This window comes from Microtus pennsylvanicus, chromosome 20 (assembly GCF_037038515.1).
Source record: "Microtus pennsylvanicus isolate mMicPen1 chromosome 20, mMicPen1.hap1, whole genome shotgun sequence".
NCBI classification, from domain to species: Eukaryota; Metazoa; Chordata; class Mammalia; order Rodentia; family Cricetidae; genus Microtus; species Microtus pennsylvanicus.
The window spans coordinates 34,899,810-34,915,404 of NC_134598.1; the positions used below are offsets into that span (position 1 = coordinate 34,899,810).

The window sequence follows — 15,595 nt, forward strand, 5'->3', positions numbered from 1 at the left end:
GGTTTGGTCAGTGTTTTAGCGTAGCGTCAGAGGGTGCAAACTAGGAAAGTCGGGCATGCACTCGGGAGCGGTACAGCCGGTTCCAATCACTCTTGTTTTTAACTTTTTTGCGGAGCCCCCAGAATGATTTCCATGGTGGCTGCACCAGGTTTACTCCCGCCAGCAAGAGCTGGATTCATCTTTTGCCACGTCTTTGCTGTAGTAGTAGTGGGCCCAGAGGCTCGCGCTTTTGAACACTTGATCCCTGGTTGGTAGCACTGTTTGGGGAGGTTCTGCTGGAGGAAGTACATCACCGCGAGGTGGCTTTGAGTGTTTCTAGTCTCCCCCAACTCTACCCAGCTCCAGTTCTTACTCTGCCTGCCACTTGTTCACAGTTGAGATCCCTTTCCTGCTCCTGCTTCTGGGCCTGCCTGTCACAAGGAGCTGTAGACTGAAATAGATCATTTATAAGTTAGGTTTTGTCAGAGTATTTTATCAAAGAAGCAGAAAAAATTGACTATTTATAATTAAAATTATTGCTTAAAGGATTTCTCGTGTATGTGTAGGGGGGCTATGGTATGGAAGAAAAAAGAATTAAAGGCTCTGCTGATTAGACATAAATTACTGAATTCAACAGAGTAAACAATAGGTTTAGGAGAAATAATAGTTGCAGCTGGGAACTTTGGATGTCCAGGTGAATCTGTTCAGGATCAAAAGAGATCAGCACAGCTGGAGCTTGGGGGAGGGGCCTGTACATGAGATGGAGCTTGGGGGAGGGAATGTAGACTTGAGACAGAGATTTGGAAAAATCAGCTCATAGCAGGTTAAATTATGGACCCGGAGGAGATAATCAAGGACATGCATTCATAGCGTTTCAACTTACAGTAGTTACTTTTCATGATCTTCCAATTTTCCTTGGAAACCTATTCACGTTGTTTATTTTGTCCTTTTGACCCCTGCCTGGCTGGTGTCTAATATTAATAGCTCCCTTGCCTTCTGAAATATTATGCGCTCTCTCTCTCTCTCTCTCTCTCTCTCTCTCTCTCTCTCTCTCTCTCCCTCCTTCCCTCCCTCCCTCCCTCTCCCTCCCTCTCTCTCTCCCCCCTCTCGTTTTCTCTCTCTCTCTCTCTCTCTCTCTCTCTCTCTCTCCCTCCCTCCCTCTCTCTCTCCCCCCTCTCGTTTTCTCTCTCTCTCTCTCTCTCTCCACAAACACACACACACACACACCCCTTAGGCTTAAAGCTATCCATACTTTCCCAAGGCTCAAGACAGGTGCTGGGATGGATGGTCCTGGTTGAGTTTATGCTATTGATCATTGTGTTCTACAATCCTGCTAAACTTGTCTGGGCTTCAGTAGAGTTGTTTGTTTTGTTTTTATTACAATGGACATCCTAAAGGATTAATAACGTCATCTTTCTTCTTCACAGTCTATACATCTCTTCCTTCTCCTGCCTTACTGTGGCAGCCAAAATCTTCAATACATATAAAACTGAATACCAATATTTCTGGGCCTACTGAGCCTTGTATTTCATTGTTTGGCTTATTTGTGCTGGGTACCAGGATGCTAGGCAAGCCCTTGGTCACAGAATGAAGCTCCCAGGGGGGCTGGAGAGATGGCTCAGAGGCTAAGAACACTGACAGCTCTTCCAGAGGTTCCTAGTTCAATTCTCAGCAACCACATGGTGGCTTACAACCATCTGTAATGAGATCTGGTGCCCTCTTCTGGCCTGGAATCATACATGCAGACAGAACACTGTATACATAATAAATAAATCTTAAAAAAAAAAAGAATGAAGCTCCCAGCCAGGTTTGTTAAAATGATAAAGTAAGTATTGGCTGATTTTCAAGCGGAATCTGTTCTTGTATTTGTGGGATAAATGCTACTTGGATGAATTATTAACCAATAGATTTTATTTTAGCACAATCTAAAATGTATAGAGTTAGTATACACAGACCTATAAATTCACCTCACGCCTCGTCACAGCTTCCCATATTTTTAAGATCTTGCTTTAGTGATACATTTGTTAAATTAATAAACCAATATTAATGTATTATTTTTAACTAATCTACAGATATTGAGATCCGCTCTGCTGGACTAGTTCTGCACACAATAGCTTCCGTTTCTTCAGGATCCCCCGTGTTTGGGAGTCGTTCTTCGCCAACGCCTGTCAGCTCGGGTTCAGCTGTGATGACAGGAACTACGGCTTGTCTCACCCATCTTCTCGGGTGGTCTTTCACGGCTCGATATCCTCTTTGAAGTCTTGGAGATGAGAGCAGACAACACGGAATCCGGGCAGATCTGGGCAGTCCAGGGCACCCCGAGTCAAACGTCTTTATCTGCCCCGTGTATCGCATCCCTCCTTTCTACTTCTGGCTCCACTAACACCTGTAGTGAATAGTTCTGAGCTCTTATTTACTCGCAGCAACACGTACCCAGGTATTTCATTCCGGCTACAGTTTCACGATCATCTTCACGGCTTGGGAAGCTCGTTTTCCCATAGAAAAGCGCATCCCAGAAGCGCGGGGGCAGCTACTGTCCTTGCAAGCCACTCTTTCCCCATGGGCTCTAGAAACTGCCTCGGGACCTCAGTTCTAGCCAACCCCCTCTTAGAATGTTTATTAAATCACCTTGTGTTTGTAGCACTCGTAGTGATTTAGGTCGTTCTGGTTTTAATTAGAGCATTTTATTTGGTTAACAAAAAATACTGGAAGCTTATAACGCTTTATTTTTTTTAACAGAAGAAGGCTGGGGTAGGTGCGTGGCCACTGGATGACACAGTCACTAAGCGCAGCGTTCAGATTCTTCCACAGACTATAAACAGTCACACGTTTTTGTGATCCTCATCCACAGTTCAACTCAGTCGCTGAAAGAAGAGTCACTGTCTGAACTTTCTTCTATGGCTTTTTCAGTTGCACCATTGGGCACCGGAGCATCTGGCTTCCTGGGAAAAAAAAAAGGCGGGGGGATTTAAAGATTTTCCCAACCGAAGACAAGCTTACAAACTGAATTAGGTTCATCGTGCAGTACTGTTTGTTGCTAATAAACCTGCCGGGTCTGCGTGTTTACAGGAGCCTCCGGTACTGCGCCCCAGCGCACTGCCTCTGACTTCGGCATGCCAGGCGGGGATGAACTGCGCTAGCTCCGCCGGGGCCACAGCTCTCCCGCCAGCCCCTCCGCGGCTTCTCCTTCTGCGTCGCAGTGTCCCGGAGACAGAGATGCGACGTGGACAGGCTGGCATGCCTGGCGCTGAGTCCCTGCAGCCTCAAGTGCACACTGAGGCACAGATGGGAAAGTGAGGAATGGAAAGACAAACGGAAGCTCTGGAAACCCAGAAGCAGAAAGGAGCTCGAGAACGGCTAAGAAGCAGAGGCCAAGTGGGAGCGCTGTGGGAAGGGGTGCAGAGTTGTGGGGAGGGGGGCAGCATGGTCAGAGCAGGCTCTTAATGTCCATCGGGTGTTTTCACTTAGTTTTTGTTCTTGGGCTTTTCTCTAGAGAACAAGTATAAAAAGTCTAAGTTGGAAAAAAAAAAAAAAAACCTCAAAAAAAAAATCCCAAAGAGAGCGCATCAGGGAACACCAACTGCTTAAGCCCCAAGTTCGTGTGTTATAATAAACAAAAATGAAAAATTATAATACTACTAAAAGTCATGGTGAGGGCTGGACAGATGGCTCAGGTGATAAAGTGTTTGCCTTGCAAGCGAGAGGACCTGAGTTTGGATCCCACACCATGCAGAATACTTATGCAAATTTCCATATGATTCATACATGTCAATTACCACTTTTGAGCATATTACCAGAATAGCAAAATTTAGCTATCTGCAGCTCTGTCTTCACACCCGTGTTTATCACTACCCTACTGACAAGTCGTGGAGCCGGTCTCGCTGGTCATCAGTGGACTGACGAATAAAATGTACAAGGGACTGGAGGCTACTGTGTTAAATGAAATAAGCAGGCCCCTCAAAGGCAGTATCATGCCTTCTCATGTGGAATCTGGGAAGATATGATAATAAACCAGGACTCTTAGCAAGGAGAGGAAAAATGAAAGCAGAATAAGAGAGAGCAACAGGGGTGCGCGCGTGATCGAAATGCATTATTTTTTGCAATTGACATGTTAATAAAAGAGAAAAATGCTGTACTGTATGTGCGGTCATTCACGGATCCACACGATGCTGCACTGTACAGAAGAAGGGAGGAGATGTACTTTCTTCTTCCACATGTGGACGCCCACTTCCCCCATTTATTAAGGAGGATGTTTATTCTCTGCTGCTGCATGGGTTCACACCCGCGAGTCCTCTGCTCTGTTCCTCTGATCTACGCGTCACTACCAAGGCTCTCAGTATAAACTGGAGTCAGGAATGGCGATGCCTCCAGCGTCACTCCCTTCGCTGCTGATTGTTTTCATACCCAGAATCTTTTGTATGAATCTTAAGATGGTTTTCTCCTTCTCTGAAGAACGCTATTGGAACTCTGACTGAGGGAATCACAAATCACATTGAATCTGTAGACTGCGGTGGGAGGTGGACCATTTTCCTAACTGTCATCTCCCCAATCCCATCCACTTTGTATTTCAGTCACATGACGCAGGCCTGGTCCATGACAGCAAGACATTTGTTTTCCTGGGGACTCGAGACGTGTATGTTTCTTTAGAAGTCAGCTTTGAGTTATGGAGCAGAAGCAGCTTGATTTTATTCAGTGGCAAAAACTAAAATCTTCCTGATGGCTCCCTTAGTTGGATTCAGAGGAGAGAGCTCAGCAGTAGGAGGCAGATGGTGTAAGGTGATGGGGAGGAGAGGAGGACGTCCACAGTCACCAGCCCTGAGACTCCGAGTCTCTAGTTCCTGTCCACTGTCTGCACCTCTCAGCTATAGGCCACTAACTTCCCTTTTTGCTCAAGCTAGCTTAAATGGGTTTTATAATTTTGGAGATGAAGACAGTTTAGAACACACATATATTGTTGATTTAATATTTCTTTGTTAAAAGAAGATTTAACTTTGTGTTTAAAACCTTAAGCACTTAAAGGATATAAAAATCAAATAAACATTCTTTGGGGAAATATGCAGGCAGTTTGAAATCACTTTTTTATTTTCTTTACAAATCAGTTCAATTTAATTTAAACTGTATTCCAAAACAGTGTTAGAAAAACTATGGCTGAGCAGGAGGTGATGGAGAGGCTGGACTATTTACCCAAGTGTATATAGACATATTAAAATTATAAAAGAAGTTATAAACTTGAGAGAAAGTTGGTATACATACATATAAAAAAATTATAGAAGATTTCATAAATTTGAGAGGGAGTTTGTGGGTACATAAGTAGAAATGATTAAAGAAAGACACCACTGATCACTAATTAAGAAAATGCCCTATAGCCAGATCTAACGGAGGCATTTTCTCAGTTGAAGCTCCCTCCTCTCTGATGACTCCAGCTTGTGTCAAGTTGACTTAAAACCAGCCAGGACAGGTGGGATGGAGCCCAGGTGAGCAGACCTGACTAGCTAAATCCAGCCAGGACAGGTGGGATGGAGCCTAGGTGAACAGACCTGACTAGCTTGCTCAGCTTCAGATCTGATCCCCAACACAGAGTAAATAAACAGTCTGCTCTCTGCTACATAACTGGAAGTAGAGATTTTCAGTCTGAAAAAGCAGAGCATACTTCTGAGAGGTCGTATTCTGCATATGAAATATGTCCGTTGAAAATATGACGGTATACATAGGCAACTCAGGAGTATGAGAAGTTGTGGCCCCAAAGCTTGGTAGAGCCATGGTTTGGAACATTCACAAACCACAGCAGCATTCATTAACCGCTCACTGCTTGTCCAGAGCTCTACCGAGCACGTGCATCACTGCTGAGGGGCGGGGCCGTTCTAGTTTCCATTTCACAGATCAATCCCTGGTGCAGAGATAGAAAGTGGCAGGGCGGACTGTCACCCTGGCTGCCTCCGGCTGGCTGTCTCTAGTCTAATGTAGCCCGAGTCTCCCTCATCATGAACTTGCTCCTGAGACGCATGGGACCAAAGGCCAATCTGTCTGTCATCCTAGATGAACAGATGTAGTCGTTACTGGGTAATTCTGACATTAGTTCTGAGACACGAGGGGTGAAACTTCTGTTTCCTGGTATGGAAATCTAGGCACTGATTCAAAGTTTTAAAAGTATGATTTACTCATTCTGTATTTCTGGGACAACATTAAAGCAGATGGATCTCTGAATAGAGGTTAATTAAGTTTCAATTTCACCTTAAACTAAGGAAGACAGTGACATCCCCACGTCTTTTTTATGTCAGTAGCACCAAAACTAATCTTGAGAAGCCGGGGATTTAAAAAAAAAGTAATTAAAACAATCAGAAGCATCAAACAAATACTTGTTTGGTAATTAGCAAACATTTTCATCAGTTTTGTAGACATCTCAAATTCAAGGATGGGCATAATTTTGCAGTAAATTGCCAGGCTTCCTCATGCAAACTTTCCTTTGAGACAGTGTGTGTTCTGTCCCCAGCTCTGGACGTACAGCAGCCAGTCTGACATGCTTAGAGACCGGGTTGTTTCTCCCTCAACTCCAGTTCTGCTCTCTGTCCAGATCAGACAGATCTAGACCAGCTTTTCTAACAGTTATACGAGTTTGCCTTACTACCTGGAGCTAATAAAAACAGAAAGTGTGTGTTTATACTCTTAAAGAAAAGACAATCAGGACGCTCTTTACTCAAAGTTCTTGGAAGAGGCTTATTTTGTACCTAAGATTCTAAATAAAATTACGTTCCCCTTGGATGGTACATTTCCTTCTTGAACACCACGTCAAACTTCTCTCCTTGAGTGAAGGTCCCTACCTTGTGTAACTCGGATTCCACAGCCCTAGACTTCCTCTGTGAACAAGGTTGCTGCTACATCACAATAAGCTAATGAAGACTTGTAGCCGTGACTGCATAAGTGAGTCAGTCCACTCCAACCAGTGCCCCTGGTGGCCAGTGGCCTGTACCTATGAGGTAATGGGTCAGAAGGCAGCCTCTGGGCTGTGGTTGAGAAGCAGCCTTTCGGTAAGGCCATGCTGTTACTGGAACCCTACCCTACAACTTGGCACCCACCTCACATCTGAATGTTTTTCAGCATTTACAGACAATGACATACACCGTGCCATTGCTGAGGGTGCTGTAAGAGCACACTGGGTGTGTGTGGGCTTCTCCGCTGGATAACCGCTTACAGATCCCTTAGGGTGACAATATCCAACACTCTTGGGGAATAAGGAGTTACCTAGGCCAATAAGATAGGGGGAAGGGGTTCCAAGGAGAGTTAAAAACGTCAAAAGGGAGTAGAAAGATGATATATTCAGAAAAACACAAGTCATTTGCAACGGCTGCACAAAATGAACATGGACAGAATCAGCAAGTACTTGAGAAGCAACCCAGGACGCGATGGGAAAAGCATCTGCACGCAGCAGTTAGACACTATACGTCGAAGGCAAGAATGAAGTTGTGAACAAATACACGCGGCTTTATTGGGAGTGCTTGAAGGCAAACACAAAAGCCAATCAGGTGCTACTGTGATAGCCAGGTGAGAAATGAAGGGTCACGGGAACAGCAAGAGGTACGCAGGCAGTGGAAGGAGGGAGGCGACACCAAAAACCGAGAAAAACCATAGCAACTGACATCACAGGACAGGGGAGAGGGAGGGAGCAAAGGTGAATGAAAGGACCGTGTACGAGGCTTCATCTGGGAAGGATATGAGCCATCAGTGGCCGAGGACTGGAGACACAGCCAGTGGAGATACTTATAGGACACGGGCTTTCCTGTCTCTCCAGAGTGAAACATCACCATTTTAAAGGTCATTTGTTACTATTTATGACCCATTGTGTATTTCCAGAAGCCAAAAACATCCCAATTGATGGTAAATGTGCTTATACAATCAAGTACCCAAAGGGATTAAATCCAAATGTTCCATTCGTATTAAAATACATGCCACAATTCATCTACTTTTCAAACGTCAGAAACAATTTCCAGAACACATAGTAAACATGCCCAGATACGCTGTGCTCAGTTCACCAAGCCATGCTATTGGAGTCGATCCTTCGGCCCCTTGGAAACACACCAAATGAACATACATGTTGGAAAATCCATTGTTGGCAGCTTTACAGGCATTCTTGAACTTCACATTTTTGAAGATAAAATATGAGAAGATGACTTTTATGATATTTCATTTCCAAAATGCACACCTTTTCCTGAAATGCTGGAGCCAAGAAAAACTCCAGAGCATAGTACTAGCACAGCCTGAATGCCCGGGAACACGGGGTGAAGGAGTGCTCCAGCTAGACAGACTGTTACAAGTATCTGGAGACGTATAAAGCAGACTTGTGAGGAACCCATTAAGATATATAACTTATTGAGATGAACCACATGGCCAGCCTGGCTTGGATAAAATGAATTATTATCAAAGTTCTGAGCCGTGATTTCTTAGCATATCTAAAAAGTATTTTATAATACACACTCAACTGGCACCTATTTCATAATACCCGTTAGTGTACACTGCCTATGTGAGTCGCTGCTCAGCCCTGTGTCACCTAGGCTGCCACAGAATACTCTGCTTATGTATCATGACCTTAAGTGAAAAGAGGTGGACAATATCTTGTCACACCAACCCCCAAAGGAAATGTCAACATGGAAAAAAAAACAACGAAAACCCAAATGCCCATCTACCAAATTCTGACCTGTTTCACTACTGAATTTCCTCTCCTGAGGTGTGCAAGGGCTGATTTAGTAGCCTAGGAAATTTCCTTTTCTTTTCCTTTCTTTCTTTCTAACATAGCAGGGGCATCATGTGGAGGACGATATTCTCAACTAGAAACACTGTGTATAGGAAACAGTAGGGAAAGCTCAAAACATTTTTTGTTGCACTTGACAGATCTGGTACCTTGTCAATAGGATTTTATTAGAAACACTACTTACTCCAGCAGGTCCGGATCCAGCCCTTCGGATATCATTTTGTTTCTGATTGCCATCACTGGAACCCCCTACGCAAAAGTCAAAAGATAAATCCAGTTATAAGAAAGCCTTCTTCGTCATTCCCATGAACGACCTGAAAGAATACACCGAGGTTCCTCGTTATTTAAAGCACGCCCCCTTTGCTTCTACTGCTGCGTGTGCGAAGCATCTCAAAGACCTCTGGGCACATTCACAGCGACCTGTGGAACCAGCACTGTCTAATCCACGCACACCCAAGCCAAGTCACGTGAACCACCTTATTGCCACTCTGCCCTGCAGGATGAGGAGGTTACTTTCTCATCCAAAGAAAGGAAGCAACGACGGCTCGGATGACGAGACATCTGGCTAACCTGATAGGATTTTCAAACAAAAGCAAAGGTCTCAGAGCTTTTCAAAACATAGCGCACACCAATGTAAATGCTTGTGTAATAAGCAAACATCCATATTTCATTTTGACACTTTTGGAATGCAGAATCCAAGTAATATATTATACATTTTCTCAGACCACTATACACATGAAGCAGGGACAATACAGGTGGTAAACTGAAGAACACTGAGAATGCAGGAATATCTGCACTCAGGTTAAGAATATCAAAACAGCAAGGAAAGGATACATCAGAAATGAATACAAATGCAGTTGAAAAAAGAACTCATTTGATGTGAACACACTCCATAACTCCACATCACTGAGTGTGGATGTGCCAAGACCTTTGGCGGCAATAAATGTCCTCTGAAGGCAGCACACTCCAAGATTAATTCAAGCTAAAATGCACGAGGAATTTGAGGTCTCTGTCAGCACTCGCCTGTGCTGTAGCAGGTGGTTCTCCTGAAGCCTGGGTTCTCCACACAGCATGAGGACTGGGTCCCGTGCACACTGCCAAGCAGCACAGCACGCTACCAGAAACACCTCCGCTGTGTTCAACACTAGTGCATGCTAGGAGCTGCAGAGCCTTTGGATGCTCTTGCAGAAACAATGGTTTGATTATGGGAAACAAACGTTAGTCATGATTTCTCGCTGTTGTTCCTTGGGATATAAATGTCAAAACAGCATAATTTGGGTGGCAGTATGTTAAAATGCTTGAATTTAAAAATTGTTGAGTTTCATTAAAGAATAGTTTGGGTTGGATATGGTTCCGTGGTTAAGGGTGCTTGCAGCTCTTCCAGAGGCACCTGGAGTGGGTAACCAAGATGTTAAGACAAGCCCTACTTTTGAGGTATGTTTTCTAAAACTAAGACTTGAATAAAATAGAGTTCAAACCCAAATCTACTATTTAATTTTACACAAGGGATCAGTCTAAGTGATCCCTTAGATCCCTAAGAAGGGATCACCCTTCTCAGAGAAACTTCTTTTTGCAGTGAATGCTGGTCAATAGAACAGCATCAGGCCTAAGCGCCCTGGAGTGCTTGGCTCCAAACGGGATCGCTACATCACACCCGCTGTCACAATGGCCAGGGACCGCCATGGAAGACAGGGCAGAGAGAGACCGCAAGAGGCTGGGGGTGCTGCTTCTGAACAGAGTTTCCTAGATGAGACAAACACCACACAGACGAGCTCTCAGATCCCTTGGCTGCCTGCACAAGACCCATACAAGATCGAACATGGACATCCATCCAAAGGACAGCATGGACGGGGAGGGCCGGAGGAGCTAAGCAAGCACCACAGCTTCTGGCAGTCATTGGTGGCCATGGGAGGGAGATTCAGTTTTCTTCAGGGATGCAACCCCTGATAGGCTGCCACGCTCCAGTGGCTGCCCCTACGGCATGCACACACTGGCAACGCTAACTGGTCTCAGTGCACTAAAAACACTGCGGAGGACATGAGCAGGAGCTTGGAGATGTGGGGTGATGATTCAACTACTCAGGATAACAGAATGAAAAAGTTTAGAGCGTTTCATTTTCCAAAAGTACTGACGTTCTAAGGATAAGAGGGAAAAGAACAGAGTTCATGCCATATTTCCTAAAAGCAGCAACAAAAAGAACCAAACAAGCTCTCAGCTTCCATTAAGCATGATCTGATGTCAGAAGGTCTTTCTACGAGCACAGCTATGTGATTTATTTATCATATGTTAGTGTAAGCCACAGGACATCACTGGAAAGGTCACAAAAATAAATTACAAAACCCAGGAAACAGAAGGGAAGAAAAATGAGGTTTAAAAAAAGCTGAAACAAAACAAAAAGCAAAAACCTGCAGCATCAGCATCTCCTAAAATATAGCACAAAACTGTCCCTGGGGCACAGGGGAGGGAGGCGCCTGGAAGCGCACAGGTGAGAAGCAGAGATGTTGGTAGAATAGATAAACTCCCCATTTTAACAGATCTATGGAACTGATTATGGAGAAAGAGTAACAGACATCTGAGCCTGGAGCTCCGTATTTTAACCTGACGTTTCTGAAACCAGCCACAGGAGGAGAAAACAGAAATACTCCAGGTTCAGTGAGCCTCTTGTCACTTTTGTATATTGGTATAACATACAAAATACACCCATTTTCCCACCGTCTGCCCCTGCAGAGGCTTCTGATCACACCATGATGTAAATCTCATAAAGCTTGATAAACAAATGAAACCAGTGATTGGGCCTGGGTTCCGAGCACGCATCCCCACCGGACCTGCTGCTGTGTGTGTGGCTCAGACATCTCGTTTGCTACATTCCTGGGAGGATGTCACTTGTCAGCCGTCAGAAAGAAGTGTCCAATGTCTGATCGCAAAGAGACAAAGCTACTGGTGGTCTAAGGAGGACACAGGAGACCTCGACATGAAGTCTACGGAGCTGTGGGGTTTTCTTTGGCAAGTCATGAGGGCAGCCCGTCCAACAGAAGCAGTGAAGGGGAGCGGAGGCAGCCATGGGTCTGCATTTGCGTCACTGGAGAAAGTGTGTAAAGAAGCCACGCTAATGAAATTAGGACGGCAGCACCAATGGTTAAATGCTAGTTTCTTATATCACAAAACTGTTTGGAGGTCTCCAGGCCTGCCAAGATTTACACAATAATCTGTTACTGTGTTAATGAGAACCAAGCTACTAAATCTCTCTATCAGCCATGTTTTATATTTGAAGGGGGAAAAAAAGGGACTTTGCTTCTTGAAAAAAAAATAACAAAATCAAATCCTTATATTTTAGGCTTTTTTTCCTATCATTTTATGAACTTGAATCCAAAAATTTAGTTGTAAGAAGTGGAAAATAGGAAGTTCTTTCCTTACACAGAACAGGCTTAACACAAGTCTACTGAGCTGCTGGTTGGAAGGAGAACTTGTTCTTCGTAGGAGTGGTGGTGACACCTTAACCCGAGCATCCAGGCTCAGGCATAACACAAGTCTACCGAGCTGCTGATCGGAAGGAGAACTTGTTCTTCGTAGGAGTGGTGGTGACACCTTAACCCGAGCATCCAGGCTCAGGCATAACACAAGTCTACCGAGCTGCTGATCGGAAGGAGAACTTGTTCTTCGTAGGAGTGGTGGTGATACCTCAACCCGAGCATCCAGGCTCAGGCAGAGGTCCAAGTCTGGGACAGTCTGGGCTACACAGCAGGACTCTGTCTCAAAACCACTTTTCCTTTGCAAAGAAAGAGTCATGCAGAAACTGTGGGAGGCTATGGGCTAAAAAGGGAGCCACTACATGCTAACAAGCTTCTTGACGTGGTAAAATCGACTCAACCGTATCTTCGCCTTTTGATGTTTCAAAAGTCCTGTTTTTATTCATTTATCTGTTTGTTCGGTTGTTTCTTTTGAGACAAGATTTCATGTAGCCAAGGCTTACCTTCAAATAAATTTATACAGCTTGGAGCTAGCCATGAATTTCTAACCCTTCTGCCTTCACCTCCCACACTGTACCTCCACGATTAAGAATGCCAGTTTAAAATTTTACTTATTTTTATTTTATGCGCAATGGTACTTTGCCATGGCTGTCAGGTCCCCTGGAATTGGAGTTACAGAGAGTTGTGAGCTGCCATGCGAGTGCTGGGAATTGAACCCAGGTCCTTTGGAAGAGCACTAAGTGCTCTTAACTGTTGAGCCATCTCCCCAACCCAAGAATGCCATGTAAAGTTTTATATAAAGTGGTATGATCTTATGTTAAGGATAATATTTTCAGATAAATATTACATATACACTCAGATAAAAATATATGCAATGTTTGCTGACCAAATCATAAAACAAAACACATGCTCAATGATTTTCTTCTTCCCCTGGAAGCTTCCAGTAAAGGAATATGAAATTAATTTAAATAAACATCTTCAAGACTTTAACATGAATATGGCTATCTTAAGAAGGAAGCTTTACAAGACTTTACAAGACAAGTTACAAAGACTTGTCCAGATCTAGAAAATGCTGTGGTCTCGTATTAACGCGGAAACTGTTCCTGCTAAGTGTTTCTGTCTTGAACCTGCGCGTGTATGTGGGCCACAAGTCTTCAGTATCAAACAGTCACTTCTGTGAAGAGGAACATGACTGAGTTTTTACAAGCGTTATTTCACGAGATGGGTGTGTGGTCAGAAGCGCCTTTCCATTGGCTGCTCATTACCCATCTTTACAGACACAGGCACAGCTCATGGGAGAAAATGGGTGAGGGCACACCAGACCTTCTCAGGGCCCAGACAGCTGGTAAGGAAATCGTGGTGGCTTTATTCTTAAAGTACACACATCTTTAGCAGTTCTGTCTCTATGTTTTAGGGATAAGAAAGAAATTAAAGTTCACCTGGAGGCATATGAGTTTAAAAATCTTTTAGAAAATCATTTCCAAAAGTTATGAATTTATTGTCGTGAGAACATTGAAAACACAGCTACACCAAATTCCCATATTAACACCATCCCACGCCCCATAAAATATACTTGTAACATAATAAACTTTATGTGTTAATGACCAGAAGATGGCATAAAATGTTTTCTTTATATTTGTAACTCCTCAAGCATTTGCTGATTTAAGAGTAACTTGGTGCCTAGGAAGACCCAGTTTCTTCCCTTTACTATCATGTGTAAGGGGTATGCAGAATTTGTTGTTTGTTGAGACACACAGCCTTGGTTGGCCTGGAGTTCACTGTGTAGATCAGGCTGGTCTTGAACTCACAGAGATCCACCTGCCTCTGCCTCCTGAGTACTGGGATTAAAGGCATGCGGCACTGTGCCTGGCTTGGTATGGAGAATTTTAATGCTTGCTTTGACAGGTTCCTCCATGGTGGAATCATCACCTCATTCAAATCAGATAACTTCTTTCTATAAATGTATTCACTTTCATTTTAAATATTATTATACTTTAACTTTCTAATTTGCAAACAATTTAAAATGTTTAAATTATGCATGTGTGTGTGTGTGTGTGTGTGTGTCTATATGAGGGTTGTGCATGTGCGGACACATACCCTCAGAATCCAGAAGTGGGAACCAGATCCTGGAGTTAAGAGTTATAGGCAGTTGTGAGCGGTGTTGAATGGTGGTGAAACAGAACCCAGGTCCTCTGCAAGGGTAGAATGTTCTTTATACCACTGAGCCTTCTCTCCAGCCCCCAAAATTTATTACAAAATCATACTAGAATTTGCTAACCAAATTACGAGTCTATGAATTTATACGTTAAAAACATGCACATATTATGCATGTAAATTTAAAGTTATTTCTCCAAGTATAGCAATAAAAGAGTAGAGAAGATTCTAGTGACTTAATATACAGAAAGTGTACTTCTGAGTTACTCTTCCAGGTAGGGTACAGTGCTTAGGGAGCCAACTATGACTCCCTCCTTCTTTGACCTTAACAATCTACACACACACAAAGAAAAATGGTTGGGGTTAGGCACCCATGGAGGCTATAGAACCACAGTAAAGGGCCTTGAATCTGGTAATGACATGTCATCAATCTTGATCTAAGCAATTAATCTAAGGTCCTTTGTGAACCCAGGCCAGGGAATGGAAGGTGTTGCTGTGTGCTGGAGACTTCAGGATGGTGCTTAGGTCTGGACCTGCTGATAGGCATTCTCTTGCTCCCAAGGGAGCCTGCTTCCTCTGAGAGCTCATGTGTCTTCTGGTCTTTATTGTTTCTCTCATAAATTAGCCAAAACGCTAGATAAAGAAATTAATAGGAAAGGCAGGAACTATGTATTTCCAAAAAGGAAAAACCAAAAGCAGCTGCTTAAATACCAATGGCTATTTTTCCTCTTAACCCATGTGGAAAATTTTCAGGTGAGATCCCTTATTTCCGGCAGAGGTGGAAGGAATGTAAAGAAAAGGGAACGGCGCAGATGAAGGGTAGCTGGGAACTAAAGGTACAGGCCGGTCGGAGTGAAGGGAGGGCTTGATTTCAGCAGGCACCACTGCCTTTCCGGTCAGTGCCCACGCCCGAGAGCGTCCACAGAAGCCCTGGAGATGCTGTGCTTTCCCTGTAGCCTCTGGGGAGCTAGAGCGGTTGTGTGAACGGAGACAAGAAGTCAACAGTGCCTGCCTACTGGTGCCCTCTCTGACTTTCCATGATGGGGGGGTGGGGGGTAGGTGCTGTGCTACAGAGGTTTAATACACCGAAACCAACTCCATTGGCACTTAAAAAGCTGGGTGAAATGGATATTTGACTTTAAGAAGTTATTTCAGATAATAAATCTTATATATTATTTAAATTGTTTTATTTATAATGCCATCAATACAAATATCTGATGACTTAATGAATAAATACATTCTTATCAAACAC

General features: G+C 43.8%; 1 protein-coding gene across 2 annotated transcripts in view; it reads right to left on the reverse strand.

Moving 5' to 3' along the window:
- Positions 1-2,641: 2,641 nt before the first annotated feature.
- The window catches only part of Washc3 (WASH complex subunit 3), a 34,776-nt gene continuing 21,822 nt past the window's right edge, over positions 2,642-15,595 (reverse strand). For both annotated transcript variants that reach the window (XM_075954441.1, XM_075954440.1), the window contains exons 6-7: positions 8,907-8,971; positions 2,642-2,921 (exon numbers count right to left, since the gene is read on the reverse strand). In XM_075954441.1, coding sequence (XP_075810556.1) covers positions 2,837-2,921; positions 8,907-8,971 — 150 coding nt within the window. In that variant the 3' untranslated portion in view covers positions 2,642-2,836. The remainder of the gene's footprint in view (positions 2,922-8,906; positions 8,972-15,595) is intronic.